The sequence below is a fragment of the Castor canadensis genome, chromosome 7, assembly GCF_047511655.1.
Source record: "Castor canadensis chromosome 7, mCasCan1.hap1v2, whole genome shotgun sequence".
NCBI classification, from domain to species: Eukaryota; Metazoa; Chordata; class Mammalia; order Rodentia; family Castoridae; genus Castor; species Castor canadensis.
The window spans coordinates 81,233,022-81,250,597 of NC_133392.1; the positions used below are offsets into that span (position 1 = coordinate 81,233,022).

The 17,576-nt window shown below is 36.9% G+C and overlaps 1 protein-coding gene and 1 non-coding gene across 15 annotated transcripts in view; both read right to left on the minus strand.

Moving 5' to 3' along the window:
• Positions 1-372: 372 nt before the first annotated feature.
• Positions 373-479, minus strand: LOC141425224 (U6 spliceosomal RNA). The gene has a single exon (XR_012450312.1). It is a non-coding gene; the product is annotated as a U6 spliceosomal RNA (small nuclear RNA).
• A 4,485-nt stretch (positions 480-4,964) lies between these two features.
• The window catches only part of Ankrd30a (ankyrin repeat domain 30A), a 107,435-nt gene continuing 94,823 nt past the window's right edge, over positions 4,965-17,576 (minus strand). For all 14 annotated transcript variants that reach the window (XM_074079482.1, XM_074079480.1, XM_020179689.2 and 11 more), the window contains 2 exons: positions 7,137-7,182; positions 4,965-5,173 (listed from right to left, as the gene is read on the minus strand). In XM_074079482.1, coding sequence (XP_073935583.1) covers positions 5,043-5,173; positions 7,137-7,182 — 177 coding nt within the window. In that variant the 3' untranslated portion in view covers positions 4,965-5,042. The remainder of the gene's footprint in view (positions 5,174-7,136; positions 7,183-17,576) is intronic.

Here is a 17,576-nt window from a genome sequence, read left to right on the forward strand (position 1 = left end):
TTCCCGTGCTCTAAGACAGCCCCACCCCTTCCAGAAACTACTGCGCATGCCCTAACCTCCTTACCCTCCCCCTTCTATAAAAGCCACTGCTCGCCCAGGCTCTAGGCTGCGCCATCTTTTCCCCGGCCAGCCTGGCAGTTTGGGCCTGCCATTAAACCTTGCTCTATGGACATGAGACTTTTCTCGTGAGCTTTCTTTGAGAGTGGCGTTTTTCCTAACACCACTGAGTGCACATTTATAAAATGCATGTGCCTATTATCTAAATCACCAGATAAACTCATTTATTGTGCATTCTGAAACTATTTTCTTTACATTCACACTGATATTAGAGAAGGTTTGAAGTATTTTATCAAATAGTGTAAACAAATTTTCTTTTGTTTGGAACACTTCATAAATTTGCATGTTACCCTAGCACAGGGGCCATGTTAATCTTTTCTGTGTCATTCCAGTTTCAGTATCTGTGCTGCTAAAGTGAGCACTGTAACCAGCTTTCTGAAGGAACTGATTTTATTCTGAATCAAGGATTTTTTCCCCCTAAGTTTACCCCATGTTAAATTACATAAAATGCCCTTGGGTCTGTGGTCAGGCAGTGTATCATGGCAGAAAGCACATGGTGGAGCAAGCTGCTCACGTGAAGACAGCTGGGAAGCAACCAGTACCACAATCCCCTTCAAGAGCAGTCACAGTGACCTAAAATCTCCCACTAGGCACCATCTCTTAGCGGTTTCCTCTACCTTCCAATAGAGTCGACCCAAGGAAGAAGTTTTTAACACATGGGCCTTTGGGGGATATTCCAGATCCAAACTATAGCACCAATATACAAAATTTATTACTATAAATGATGAAGAGGAAATGAAATTTATAAAAAGATAACACTTAGAATCAGAAAACTGGGAATATATCTAAAAATCATATGTAAGACCTGTAGTGAAAAAAATTTAAACTTTTTTTGGATAAACTATTAAAATGTTAATAGTTTAGAGAAATTCAGTATTATAAATGTTTGTCTCCTCAAATAATTTATAGACTCAATGCAATTCCAATCAAAATCTCTGCTTTACAGAGTTTGACATGTGGACTATAAAAGGTATATGGAGCCCTTTCCTACCTTCTCTTTCAGAGTATTTCAGTTTAAAATGATATGGACAAAGCATGAAAACAAAAACAGGACATTGTGGTAGCCCAGATTGAGGTACTGGGACCTGGAAAAAATGAGGAAGGCACTAGAATAGGAGTCACTGCAATGTTGGTGTTCAAGCGAGAGTATCTCTGAAAGGTGGATGAAATACAGTATCTGAGACTGAGCAGGGTCAGGAGGTATCTGCACAAAGATGGAGGGAGAGCCCACTGTGGGTTTTCAGCAGTTGAGGGGTCAATCATCTGAACAAGAAGTGATCTGGCAAAGGGTGGGCTGAAGAAGGCATTCGCTTTGGAGGGAGAGTGGAGACAATCTGATGAAGGGTGTTGGAGTTCAAGGGACTAAGAAGGGAACTTGCTTAGAGGCAGGGCCATGACACAGATGACAAACAAGGCATTGAACAAATAAAATTAAGGATGAAGGGAGCCAGGTTACCATCAGAAAAAGGAGTTACAAGGTATACTGGTAAAGCACTTGCCTAGCATGTGCTAGGCACATTCTGGTTTGATCCCCAGAATTGAAAAAACAAAGGAATTATAAATAATGAAAGGTATGTATAACTAGAAGAGGGGAGTTTGAAAGCTCCAAAGTAATAAGAAAATGGAAACATTAGTTACCTTGATTTATATACATGTATTGGAATATCAGCACATACCCCTTAAATATGTACAATCATCACATGTTAATAAAGAAATTTAAAAAAAGGTCAAGGAGACAGAAATGTTAACTACACTGACTTGCATATTACACACTATATATATGCATTATCACTGCACCCTATAAATATGTACAATTAAAATAATAATAAAAACAAAACAGCAAAAACCGAATACTGAGAGGGAAAAACTAGAATGAACCATGTAGAATTGGATTGGAAATAATAAGGGGGCTACAGGCGTGGCTCAGTGGCAGAACACCTGCCTAGCAAGTGTGAGTTCAAACCCAACTAACACTACCACTCACACACACACATACAAAAGTAATCAGGACACTTAGGAAAAACGGCTGATTCCAGGGCTGGGTCAGAGAAAATATAAGATGAACTTGGGACATCTTTTTGTTTCAGAAAGAAAGTGCTCAATGAATAAAAGGAACTTGACAAAAAGATAAGAAATCAGCTTGAAATTGCTACAACTCGCCAAATCTGGAGTATGTGAATACCAAATTAATAAGCTTTCTCTTCTCAATTTATTTGTTTGTTGGTTTTGCTTTATTTATCAGTGTAGAAGGAATGAAAGAATAAGAAAATCATTATTTGACAATCATCATAGTAATAATTTGACTTAAGCAGTAATACTTAATGTAATGCTAAATATGGCAGGTGAAAATTTGAGAAGTAACCAGGTAGTTACAGAGTCCCCAAATTTTTCTACACAAGATATTTATGAAATCTAAAGGGAAAAACCTGGCAGATACTCCTTAATGAAATAAGCAATGTCAACACTGGCCAGAAATGGAATGAAGTGATAGCATATCTGTCCATATGTCCTTGTTATTGTGTGACTGAGGTCCTCAGCTATTTTTTGACTCTTGGCTGAAGGGTATCATTGGATCCTACAAGTTTCCTATAGTTCCTAGGGTTTGCTCACAGCTCTTGGCCATATGGGCTTCTTCAATATGGCTGCTTACTTTATCAAACTGGGGTTAGGGCGAGGGTCGGGGAGAATAATGCTCTCAATGCAGCAGGAAGAGGCTGCACTGGAAAGAACTTAGCAGCACTTGGATGACATAACCTGAATCCAATCATGAGCAAACATCAAATGAAACCAAACTGAAGAAAAATCTACAAAACAATGGGCCTATACTATTCAAAAACATAAATGTCATGAAAATTTAAAAAAAGAGACTCAGAAACTAACCCAGATTAAAGGAGACTAAAGAAACAGGATCACTGGACACAATAAATCATTGTATGTAAAAATACCCCTAGCCTGGACCATCATTCAGATAACCAGCAAAATCTGAACAAGGTTTGTAGATTAGATATTAATAGTGAACCAGTTTTGATTTCCTGATTTTGATAGTATACTACAGTTATATAAGATTATTCCTTGTTTTCAGGAAACACAAGTATTTAGGCATCATGTCTGCAACTCACAAGTAGTTTAGAGGGGGAAAAAACTATTATATACCTATATTTACATTTATTTAGAAAAAGAGGAGAGGGAAGACAAGGATTAAAGCAAATGCTAATTTTTGGGGAAGTCTATCCAAGAACTCTTTGTACTATAACTTAAAAATTTTCTGTAAGTCTGAAATTGTCAAAATAGGACATCTTCAAAAGAAAAAAACCCAGGTATTAACAACTTGTAGCTCACTGAATAAAATAAACCATGAATCCATATTGTAAGTAAATGAATAAATTGGAAGTTTGATGAGAAACAAATGTATTTATCAACTTCCAACAAAACACTAAATAAATACAAAGTGGAAGAGCATTACAGAGAAGAAATCCAGCAGATAACACCATTACTGCTCAATGTTACAATCATCAGTAATGGGAAAAATAAAAATTACAGGTTGCATGAGAAAAATCACAGAATCACTTCCGCGATACTCATTCCAAAAAAAAATGCATGATTAAGTCTAATCATAATGAAACATCAGAAAAATCCAACTGAAGGACATTCGACATGAAATCTACCTTAAAAAGATTTAAGTATTGTGGGGCATTGGTGGCTCAGGCCTGTAACCTTAGTTACTTAGGAGGCTGAGATTGGGAGGATCTTGGCTCTAGGTCAGCCCTGCCAGGGAGTTTGTGAGAAGCCATCTGAACCAGTATCTGAGCACAGTGGTGCATGCCTGTCACCCCTAGCTATGCAGGAGGTTGGGATCAGGAGGATGGTGACTTGAGGTAGCTCTGGTAAAAAAAGTTTGAGAGGTGTGGTGCACATATGCCTGTCATCTGAGCTATAGAAGGACGTTTAAAATAGCAGAATTGTGGTACAGGTGGGACTAGACAGAAAGTGAGACCCTATCTCCAAAACACCCAGAGCAAAGAGGGCTAGAGAATGGCTCAAGTGGTAGAATGCCTGTCTAGCGAGCACAAAGTCCTGAGTTCAAACCCCAGTACTGCCAACCCCCCCCCCCAAAAAAACCAGATTTAAGTATTGAAGGTCAAGGAAAGACTGAGATATGTTCCAAACTGAAAGAATTGAAGCAATGAAACAAAATGGGATCCATAGGCCTGAATGGAATACTTTTGCTTTTAAATAGCAAAACTTGAATCTGAGGACTAAATGATAGAATGCATTAACTTTACCTTTCTGATTATGAAGGCTGTATGAGGCAGAATCTTCTGACTGTATCAAATATACACCGAAGTAATCAGGGCTGATGGCGCATGCCAGCAATAGACTCTTAGTTCTTTGTACTAGAACTTGAAATTTCTAATTTTAAGAATATTTCCAAAAAGTTAATCAAGGACAAATAGAAAAGATAAAAAGCTGTAGGTAAATGTTTCTCCGTAAATCAGTACTTAATATTATAAAAAAATTAAAATTATCTGTTTGATGGCACTATAATGATTATAATGTATCAAAACATTGGCAAAGGCTAGCATAACAGTATACCAAGGTGATATCTGTCTAAATCTTTAGGTCCATATATAGTGAGAAAAATTGGAAAATACAAATAATAAGTGATATTTCACCCCAATGATGTTAACAGACAACTGGCACTTGGGTGGTTTGAGTATGTAAAACTCAACAATACTGGTTTTCATTAGCAAAATCTGCTTATAAGACAGTTAGAGATGCCAAAAAACAGTCAGAAATAGTATGTGAATTATCATCACATATGTGTCATATAAAGTATTTTCCTTCGGTAAAGTTTTCACATAATTTTTTTAATAGGGAACAATTAAAATGTTGTATAAACAGTCCAATAAATAAAATGTTACATTTCAGATCACATATTTTTTCTTTAAAATCTCTACATATCCTTGTGATGCTTCCGAAAATAGATTTTTACTTGACTTATTGGTAGATCCTGGGGGAGAAGCTCTAAAGAATCCAGATTCAAGTTCAACAGCAGCTAGAGAGAAAAAGAAACATATATACATTTTATATATTTATATATTTATTTATTTATTTATTATTTTGTGGGGCTGGGCATTTAACCCAAGGTCTTGTGCATGGCTAGGCAAGCACTCTATAATTTGAGCCATGCCCCTAGCCCTTTTGTTTTTGAGATAGGGTCTTGCTAACTTTGTCTGTGTTGGCCTCAAACTCTTGATCCTGCTGCCATTGCCGCTTGAGTAGCTGGGATAACAGGTGTGTACCACCATGTCTGGCCTCAAAAGAATTATATTCTTTATCTCAAAGACTTTATAGTTAACTAAGCATGAGTCAGTAAAAAAACTTGAGAACTTTATTGTGCTCATAAGAATTAAAAATATGTATGGGTTAACTATAATACACAATGATGATTAAATAAATTTGGTCACAGTTGCATACTGAATTATCATTTTGGTTAAATATTAAAGCTTCTGGTTTTCTCACTCTTCATTCATTTATTCAATAACCATGTGTGAAGGTACTATGAGAAGCACTGGAATGACAGTATGAATATGATACAGTTCACTCCTCAAAGAACTGTATACTATTAACTCCCCTTCCCCTCTGAAGACAAATAGGACTGGGGGAATAATCCAGTAGTAGAGCACTTGCCTAGCATGTGCAAGGCACTGGGTTCCATCCTCAGCATTACAAAAATCAAAACCAAAAATAAACAAAAAGCCCAAAACCCAAAGCAACCAACAAAACAAAAAACCCCTAAATAGGGAATAGCACCTGGGAGGTTGAGACAGGAAGAGTATGAGTTTGAGGCCAGTCTGGGCTAAAGAGTGAGACCCTGCCTCAACATCAACCAAACCAAACCAAATCAAATCAAATCAGAAAAAGGTATTTTTTTAATACAGTCATAAATACTATGGCAGTATAAAACATGGCACTACCAGAATGAACATACAGTTTTATGTCAACATTGTTTGCTTTTTGGTGGAGGTGAAATTTAAGTTGACACATGAAGGATAAGGAGAAAGTTAAGTTGGAATGAGAGACGAAGTACCTGCAAACAGCTAGTGATGAGAAAGAGCATTTGCAGAATTGTAAGTAGTCTATTTTTGCTAGAAGCTTAGACAAATGGAAGATTACAATAAAAGGGATAGGGCTGACTAACTTGACAATGGTCACATTGGTTTGGGTATTTTTACTCTATGCTAAGGATTTGGAAGTGTTCCCCGGGAAAAAAGGTAAGCCAATGAGAAAGTGAACAACATCAATGAGAAAGTGGCACCTGTTCACCTGACAGTTTGTGAACTCTAATTGCTTCTTGACTAAGTATTTCTAGATAAGTCTGGCTTTCTTGGCCATGAACCTGAGAAATTGTTGATACTGTTGTTTTCCAAGCACAGTTTCAATATGCTGATAGTTTCACACGTATGGAAGAAGTGAAGACAATGTTGAGCCAGAAACAGAAATACTACAGTTTTTGAGATTTTTAAAAGCTATAGAACATGACAAAATGAGGAGTAAGTACATTATGCATTAGAAATGATTACATTTTTACATCATTCATCTGATGACTGTGAGAAAATACTTAATGTAGAATCTATCAATCAAACCAGCTCCTCAGAGTTGGGTGCTGGTGGCTCATGTCTATAATCTTAGCTACTTGAGAAGCTGAGACTGGGAGGATTATGGCTCAAGGCCAGCCTGGGCAAACAGTTCCTGAGATTTCTACCTCCAAAATAACCAGAGCAAAATAGACTGGAGGTGTGGCTCAAGTGGTAGAACACCTGCTTTGCAAGCATGAAGCTGTGGGTTCAAACTCCAGTCCCACGGAAAAACCCACCCCCCCAAAAAAACTCCAAAATACAACTCTTCCAAAAAAATAAATCCCCAAAACAAAGGAAAGGGACACAATTTGTTATTTGCTATTTACAGCTTATTTCAGAAATCAATCTAAATTTAATTAATAAATGTTGGCAACATACCTTCTTTTAGTTCTCTACTTATACTTTTTTCCAACTCCTGCTGCATCTGAAACGAGTCAAAATTATTTATGTTTATGTTAAGCAAAAGACATTTTTCATGGGAATGATATGTCACTTACAAAATATGGCCTTTAAATAAGATTTTTAGAAATGACATCTAACTTACTTATGTTAAAAAGTAACATAAGTAAAATAAAATTCCTACTTATTTTTAGCTCAAAAGTAATATATATGTACAATACTGCTTATATTAATCTGATAAAAAGTACAATTAATATCGGTCTACTGCATACACATTATTTAGAATGGTGATATTTTACCTCATTAGTACAAAGGTTAAACAATTTAAGTCATTTTATACTGAATGTATAACTGTGATTTTTTTTTTTTTTAGCAAAACTCTCTCCTTTATAAGAGTTTATTCAGTTTTTTCACTTTACTGGATTTTTCCTTAAAATTAACTTTCCATTCAAAATAAAAAAATTTAACATATGTTCTAGGCTATTAACTTTTCAGCAGAAGAAAGTGATGTTGTTATGACATTACGTGAAAATTCTACTGGCAAAAAATTAAATTTTTATGCTATCTGGATTATGACCAAACATTTTTTATCAACATGGAAAAAAGTCTTCAGAAAATTTGCTTGCAAAAAAGAATAGAGGTTAAAGCCAATTTTCAAACTTTTGAGTTTCTTTAATGACTTTCTAGATAGAACTGGAAACAAGGATAACAATACACATCTCTTTAACTGTAATTCTATTTTCTTTTCAGAAATTAAGATCATTTTGAAACATTTCACCATGTTACCTAAAGAATTAAAAATGTCTGAGAATACTTCAAACTATGTTGCAAGTGTCCCATCTACAGTGTTCTTACATCTTTTGTTTACAACCTACTATCTTATTAATTGCCCCAAAGACTCTATGATCATCTACTGACCACAATATTTTGTGGTGGTTAATGATAATGTGACGTCCAATGCCTTTATAAATTTTAGGTGATTGACAGCTTTCTAATATTTTGAGAAATTGTTTTCTGTAACATTTCTGTGAGAAAACATTGCAAAGTTTTGTAAAAGTAACAATACTGGATGAAGGGGAGAGCCTTTACCTTTACTGAAAGAATCTGCCAGGCATAGTGGGACACACTAGCTGTAATCCCAGGTACTTGGAAGGTGGAGGCAGGAGGACTCCTGGGCAGTTAGTGCAAGATTCTACTGAAAACCAAACTAAAAGCAAAAGGGCTGGGGGTATGACTGTGGTAGAATGAGTCCTGAATTCAATGTCTAGTACCATCACCACACAATAAAAAGAATATTACTACTACTAAACACTATGAAGAATGCAAACCACATTTTTATAAGATTTGACTAAGGAAACTACAAATTGTTACCTTTTTCTCCCCAAAGCGCTTTTTCTAAATACTTCCTATTGGTAATAGATTTTACTTTATTTTTACGGTACTGAGGTTGAACTCTGGGCCTCACACTTGCTAGGTAGGCACTCTACCACTTGAGCCACTCTACCAGGTTTTATTGTCTTTATGCCCTCATTCACAAATGCTTTCATAATACATAAAATCTACACAGATAAAAATGAATCATGTTTCTTAAAAACTGTTTGCTTTTTTGTACTGAAGAAATTCCTCCCCTACTCTTTCTTTTCCCTTTGTTGGTAGTGATTGAATCCAGATCACCGGGGATGCTAAACATGTACTCTACCAGGGAGCTACATCCCCAGCTCTATACTGAAGAAATCTTAATTCTCTCTAGAAAATACCTGTGGTATAACAAATTTTGGCACTGGTAACTGTTTTCTCCTAAGCTCTTGAAGAGCATCTGGGAGAAGTAGTTATCTCTATTCCAGCTGTGGAGTGCAAGAAAGAGATGAAAGTTCAGAGGGAAAAAGGACAGACTCAGAACACTGGGAGAGAGGGGGCTCTTCTGGAAAGGGCTACCAAAAGCTTACTAAAGGTCTTGAGTACTGAAGGCTGGAGTTTTGTCCTGGCTGGTGGGAGGTTGGAAACAGCTTAGCTCATAAGTCTAAACTGACAAATACCAAATGCCTATTTAGGAGTCCCTTTCATTTAATTCTTACTTTCCTATGAAATCACAGTTTTCTTGTATTTCCCTTATTGGAAATTCAGAATTGTTGCCCCCAGCTGAATGGCTTAATATAATTTCTGGCACAAATCATGGAAGTGAGAAAAAAATGTCATGGGGTGACATTAACCACTGTTCTACTCCATTCGACAGGGGTGCCATCAATGGTTTTTGAAGTGCATAAAGCAATAGCTTAGGAGAAACTGAATGGTTTTTGAAGTGCATAAAGCAATAGCTTAGGAGAAACTGAATGTTCCAAGCCAGCTGTGATGGCACACACCTGTAATCCCAGGACCCTGGAAGCTGAGGCAGGAGGATCATATGTTCAAGGCCACCCTGGGCTACAAGACCTTGTCTCAAACAACAACAACAAAAAAGAACAAAAAACACTCAAAAAAGAACAAAAAACACTCAAAAAAGAAAAATAACAAAATAAAACAAAACAATAAGCAACAAAAGATCCCCCAAACCATGCTGAATTTTGTCAGAGGAAAAAAAAAGTTTAATAAATCGTTAATCTTCCTTTTATGTATAATGCTAACCTGAAAGCTGTAGTATCAATTCCTTATGGAGCAAAATGAATATTTTTAATAAAAATACTCATTTCTCTGTAGACTTTACGTTTACTTCTAGGTGAGGATTGTGTTTCAGATGGAGGCTTTGAAGTGCAACCTTAATAAGGAGAAGCATGTTTTTAACTTCATACTTTTCCATTTTTTAAAAATATAAGACATTTATATACAATAGAACAAGGTACCATGAATTTAGCTTATTAGGCAAATTCTCTCACAACTGATAGTTTTCAAACTATGTCCACAGAAATCTAAGGTGCCACAGAGGATAATGTAAGGTGAAGGTGAAATAGATGGTGGGACCCACCTCTTCCTAGGACACTGGGACAGAAGTTAAGCATTGTCAGAGTATGGTTAAGTGTTGTTAAAGTACTATTACTGGTAAGTCTTTATTATAAGCATCTTTTTGAAAGTTCATTTCTTCCCTTTACACGCTCTGAGATGTTGGGGTTTGAGAAGATTTAACTTCCTAACTGATAGCTGTTAATTCCTTCTCTGAGGCTCAGACTGCTTTGAGCAAAGGACTGCCAATCAGGTAGTCACCTGCCCTCATGCAGACTCCAGCTTTAGAAGGCACTGCCACAGCAAGCAGCTTGTACTCGGGAAATAGGGGGGTTGGAATGGAGGGGTTATGGCAGGGAAGGGGAGTTGCAGTGACTGGACTTTGACTCAATGGAAGACCAACTGTCACTTCCAGAGCTGGGGGGGTGGTGGGTGGAAAGGTATGCTGACCCAACAAAGACCTGTGACTGGTGCATGTATGAGTGGACTGTTGTGATTACTGCAGACCAACTTTGTGAGCACCTGGGAGGTACCCTCTTTGCTGCTCTCCTGATGTTATAACATCAGGTCCCAATAAAGACTTTCTTCAATAATCTTGCCCACCTTGCTGAACTGCTAACACTAAGAAACAGATGAGAAGAAGCAGAGATGACAGGGAGGAAGCTTGCCCTGGCAGCAGGTAGTGGTAAGGTGGGCAAGCTGAGTGACCTGGAGCAACAGGGGCAGATAGTGGCTGGAGGCTGTGGGCAACAGAGAAAGTAAAACTGATGGCAGCTGGTTGAAAGTGGTTGGCAGCCACATAGGAACTTTAATCCTTTGTGCTCTTAGCTTTCAGGGGCCTGAACCTCCTGACAGGTCCTAGCTGTCAAGGGCTTTGGGCTGAACCCTGAGGAATGTGCTGCTGCTTTAGCTGTAAAGGTCTAGGGCTGACTGTTACCGCCTACTGTAATGTACTCCACCACCTGCGAATAATCACAAGAGCCCAGAATAACTGGAGGATATCTCCTTGCCTATCCATAATTTCTGTTTAGGAAGAGGAAAACCTGCCAGCCAGCTGATTTGTTAACAAAGGGATAAGGAAATCATACCTTCAGAGCTCCCACCCCTCCTTTAGCCAGATCATTCTACTTCTATTATATTTTAAAAAGTTTTTATTAGTTTGTGATCGTTATACAGGGGATTTTGTTGTGACATTTCCATGTATACATATATTATACCCTGGTTTTGTTCGTTCCCTCCATTATTCTCCCTCTTACCCCCTGTCTATTTTATAGAACACAATTTCATACAAAAAATTTAAAAAGTTGTTCTTGGAAATAAAATTTTTAGAAAGGTATGAAAGTCACAAAGTCTCTAATTTTATGTATGAGCCAACACTGGTTCAGAGAAATTATAGCCTGACTGAGGTCACAAAGCTAATTAGCTACAGGCCAGGAATAGGGTTTCAGTCTTTTTACTAGGATTTTTTTTCCCCTTTGGTGGTACTGAGGGTTAAAATCAGGGCCTCATGCTTGCTAGGTAGGCACTTTACTGCTTACCTACACTACCCTCTTTGCATTGGTTATTTTTTTAGATAGGGTTTTGCTTTCTGCCTGGACTGTTGATCCTCCTGTTTATGTTTCCTGTGTGGTTGGGATGACTGGTGCACATACCACCTTGCCCAACCATTGGTTGAGATAGGGTCTCACAAACATTTTTCCCCAGGCTGGCCTTGAACTGTGATCTGCACTTCCCAAGTAGCCAGGATTATAGGCTCGAGCCACTGCTCCCAGCCTAACTTTTGGTTTTTTTAAATTAAAATTTAATGTCACTCTTTTTAAGGTCACTCAAATTTCTAAAATATATATAATAAAATTACATTTGCCCTTTAAACTACTGTAATTCAATATCAATCTCTATTATTAACATATGAAGGAAATTGCACTTGTTAGTTTATAAATATTAAATGCACATAAGCTTCAAGATGGTGCTCAAACATCTCTAGCAGCTCTGGGGAAGTAACAGATAGAGAACAGTTGTCCTTCAAAGTGGGTAAGGAAGATGCTGAGATTTCAATAGCAAACAGATACAACCATATACAAAAGGCAAGGTAGGTGAGTATAGTGGCTCATGCCACTATATCCTAGATACTTAAGAAATCGGGAGGATTGCAGCTCAAGGACAGGTGGGGCAAAAGTTCACAAGCTCCCATCTTAACCAATTGCTAAAAACCATGGTGTGTCTGACATCCACAACTACAAGGGGAAGCACAAATAGGAGGATCATGGTCCAGGCCGGCCAGGCATAAAGTGAGACCCTGTCTCAAACATAACCAACCAAAAGGCCTAGGGCATGGTTCAAATAGTACGGTGCTTGCCAAAAAAAAAATAAATAAATAAAAAATTTGATGGTTTTGGCAAACAGACAAATTACAGCAGGCAAGTACCCAGTGAGAAACACAGAATGTATACAGCCACAGATGGTGGAAATGGAGACCAAAGCAGTATTTCAATTGTGAACAGACAGAATCTAATTTAAAAAACAAAACAAAGAGGGTTTTAGAATGGGGAAAGGGGTAAGAAAACTTCAGTGAGTGGTCTGGGCAGAAGCTACAGTGCAGTGAAAAGGAGTGCAGATGAAAGATAGACCCAGAAAACACAATTTACTGAACTCAGTACCAAATGCATTTGCAGTCTTGCCAGATAGAGGTCCTGGAATCCACATAGGGCATAGATGCTGGGAAAATTCTACTTGCACACTGGTAGGAAACAATTGTGCAAACATCTTGAGCTGACAGATTTACCGGTCAGAAGTCCCTATTTCATCTGGTCAATGGGAACACACAGCAAGAATTAGGCTGGCATCTGTCCACTGAATTCTGGCTAGGAGAGCTGATTTAGTTACAAAGGAAAGTTTGAGTTAGAGATCCAAAGAGCTACATGTGGTGGGAAACAGCAAAGTCACGGAAAGAAGTCACTTCACACCTAAGCAGAGCTCTGGGAGTGGAGACCTGGAGGATGCCACTATTTTTGTTGCAGACCTTCCCTCAAAACATGACATCTACTTGCTAGGTGGACACACACACACATACACAAAACTAAGGAAGTCAAAACTGCACACAGAATGCCCTCACTGGATAAAGAAAAGCCAGTAGGCACTCATTCAAAATTTATACTACAGCTCACAGGATTGACATTGACTGGAAGCCTGTCCTTTTTTCATTAAATGTTTCTCTTCCTTTTAGTATTTTTTTCCTTATGCTTCAATTGTTCACTTTTCTATAGAAAAGTTAACATATTCACATACGAATTTTTATTCTTTTACATAATTTCTTTTTTCTCTGCTTTCTATTCTTACCTTCTATGACTTCTCAACTTACTTAGTTTCTTTGACCTATCTTGTAATATTCTTTTTGTTTTGTTTTGTTCTGACTTTGAGATAGGCTCTCCCTAATGGGCCCAGGCTGGTGTGGGCTGTCTAAGCCTCCCAACTACTGAGACTGTAGACATGGGCCATTATACTTTTAAAAAATTTTCAGTCTTTTCTTCCTCCCTCTTTTCTCCCCCCCACATTTTTTATTCTCTTTGTGTCTTCAATTAGATCAGTGAACGCTCCTTAATTTTTTTTCTTTCTATATTCCCCCCTCTACAATTTTTATTGCCATAGTTTTGGTTGGTTGGTTGGTTGCTTGGTGTTATTTTCTCTTTTCCATGTTACTACTGGTTGGATTGTCTTCCTATCGCCTCCTTTCTTATTATCCATTTCTATTTGTTTCTTGCTCTATTCAGTACTATTTTCCTTCCATTACTACCTTAAGCTGATCTCATTTTAGTTCAGGTAGTATTATCTTTGCCCCTTTATTCCTCTAAGTTCTTAGAGTAGTGTAGTGGTGAAAATTGTTTTGAATTAGTTATTATTGTATTTCCATAGTGGGTGGGTCTATCAATTATGGTTGTGTCTGTATCTAGTCTTCTCTACAAAGTAGTGGTGCTGGGGATCAGGCCCAGTGCCTTGAGCACATTGGACGAATATCTGGCTACTAAGCCACACTTTCTCAGTCCAGTGCTGAGTTCACCAACAGACAGGATCAAGAAGAAGACAGATTATCAGGGTTTAATGACAAGGTAGATGTGTGAATTAGAACATTAAGACAATAATAAAGATTTAAAAATCTGAAAACATGAACAGAATACATGAGACCTTTGGGGTACCACTAAAATATCAAACTTATGAATCATGGGCATAGATGAAGGAGAAGAGGTACAAGCTGATGAGACAGAAATCATATTCATTAAATAATAGTAGGAAATTTCCCAAATCATGGAAAAGAGGAAGAAGAGGCTTTTAGAACATCAAACAGACAAGACCAGAAAAGAACTTTTCCACATAACATATTATAATTAAAACACTAAGTATACAGAACAAGGAAAGAATATTGAAAGCTGTGAAGACAGAAACCCCAAGTCACATATGAAGACAAATGCATCAGAATAAAGGCAGATTTTTCAACAAAAACTCTAAAAGCCAACAGAGTATAGAATGATGCATTAGACATAAACTTAACCAATTATGTTAGGCATAAAGACTAGGCATAACCTTACCCAACTGATGTTAAATACCTCTGTAAATGAAAACTGTAAAACATTAAAGAAAGAAATTGCAGAAGACACTAGAAGATGGAAAGATCTCCCATGTCTATGGATAGGCAGAAAAAATGTTGTAAAATGACCATATTACCAAAGCTATATACAAATTCCATGCAATCCCATCAAAATTCCAATGGCATCCATCACAGAAATAGGGAAAAAAAATCCTAAAATTCATATGAAAGCACCAAAGCCCCTGAATAGCCAAATTAATCCTGGGGAAAAAGCAACATGGGAGGTATCGCAATACCTGACTTCATGTTATACTACAGAGCCATAGTAACTAAAACATTATGCTTCTGGCACAAAAAAGAGACATGTAGACCAATGGAATAGAAGATCCAGAAGTAAGTCCAAGCAGGTATTTTGTCTAAGGTGCCAAAAATATAAATTGAAGAAAATAGCCTCTTTAACAAGTGTTGATGGGAAAACTGGATATCCATATTAAATTAAAAGACTGGAAATAGATCCTTATATCTCACCTTGTACAAACATCAACTCAAAATGGATCGAAGACCTTAATATATGACCTGAAAATTTGAAATTAGAAGGGGAAAACACATGAGTATATAGATATAGATAAGAACTCTATGAGGACTCCAATAGCTCAGGAAATAAGAGTAAGAAGTGTCAAATGTGATTGTGACAAAAGCTTCTGTACAGCAAAAGAAACAAACAAGAGGGTGAAGAGACAGTCTACAGAATGGGAGAAAATCTTTGCCAGATATTAGTCTAGAGGGCATTAATATCTAAAATGTACACAAAACTCAAAAATTTAAACAGAAAAGCAAATAATCCAATTGATAAATGGACAATGGAACTAAATACACATTTTTTTTTTTTTCACATCTTGAGCAACTACACCAGCTCTTTTTTGTGAAAGTTTTTTTGAGATACGGTCTTGTGAACTATTTGCCTGGGCTGGCTTCAAACTGTGATCACCCTGATTTCTGCCTCCTGAGAAGCTAGGATTACAGTGTGAGCCACTGGAGCCCAGCTCTAAACAGACAGTTTTCAAAGGAAGAAGTATGAAGGACCAATAAATACATGAAAACATGTTTAACATCCTTAGCCATCAGGGAAATGCAAACCGAAACTACTTGATTCTACCTTACCTCAGTCAGAAAGAGTATCTTCAACAACAATAACAACAAAATATGCTGGTGAGGATGCAGGGGAAAAAGAAAATATTACCCACTGCTGACTCAGGAACGTAAAGCAGTCCAGCTGCTACGGAGGTTTCTCAAAAAATTAAAAGTGAAGTTTATTGACCTTGACTTCATTGTCAAAAAAAAAAAAAAAATTAAAAGTAGAACTTCATACGACTCAGTTGTGACACTCCTGGGCACATACCCAAAAGAATACCGTCTTACTACAGAGACACGTGAACCCACATTGGCCATGGCACTATTCATAAGTTATAGAACAAGTCTAGCGCCCATCAACTGATAAGTGGATAAAGAAAATGTGGTATATACACTAGGGGAGGGAAATGGGGAAAAAAACCCAGGTCATGAAAATACAAGGGGGAACTACTAGAAGCTTTAAGGGGATGGGAAAAGAAGGAGAAGAAAGATTAACATATGGGGTGAACATGATCAAAGTACATTATATGCATGTATGGAATATCACAATGAAACCCCTTACTTTGTACAAGTAATACACCCTAATAAAAATATTGAATAGATGTATTTTCTCCCATAGAAGAGAACTGAGGAATTATTTATTAAGATGCTGAACAATTAATTGCAGAGCTATAATATGTATTTAAGGAATTTGTTAAAAAATGATTAAAGAAAAGGAACTGGATGACAATGAAGGACTATCTGAAATTTTTAGAGAATAAAATGACTACTGGGCTTGGCATGGTGGCATGCACATGTAATCCTAGATACTTGAAAGGTAGCAGCAGAGGATTGTGAGTTCAAGGCCAGTCTGGGCAAAGACAGTGAGACTTATCTCAAAAATTAAATATAAAACAAAAGGATTGGGGCATGTCTCAAGTGGTAGGTAGAATATTTGCCTAGTGTACATGAAGCTCTGGGCTCAATCCCTAATACCATAAAAACAAAACCAACCATCAAAATCTGGGCATTTGGCTTATTATTATAAAATGAAGTAGAGACAAGAGGAATTACAGAGCATCCAACTAATATAACAAATTTTAGTTATCAGGGCAGAGAGTGTATCAATGGTAGAGCATGTTCTTAGTATGCATAAGGACCTAGGTTCAATTCCTAGGAAGAAATCCCATCCAGTTTTTTAGTTATCAGAAAAGAATTCTACATGCAAAAATTGAAAAATTTCATATTTTGCAATAATAAAAATTAATAAGGAACAAAAAATCCATATAATTACTTCTAATAAACAGAGCAAGGAACCTCAGAGTTAAACTAAAGTGTGAAAACTGAAAGTAAAAATTAGCCAAACATGTATGTAGTAATCTACTGTAACTACAATGGTGTTAAATGGCAAGACTAAATTTCATGTAATGGTAACAGACTCAATAAATGCTAAATGCTATAAACGGAGAAAACTTGCTTCAACAACCAGTACAACTGTAACCATATTGTTCTTTACAATTACAAAAAAAATGCTAGCAAGACAGAACTTCACAACAGGAATAGTCCAAACTGTTAAAACCTTGCAAATAAAGGAGACAGATAAACAAATGCAGTATCAATGCTAATTTTAACATTTTACTTTCTAGAATTATAGCTAAAACTCTTTAAAAATCTGTTTTGAAATATGTCATCCAAAAATCCACCTTTTTAAAAAAATCATTTTAGACAGTATGTTACCACCTCCTATGCTATTGTTTTCCCAGCAAAAATAATCAAATTCCAACCAACTCCAGAAG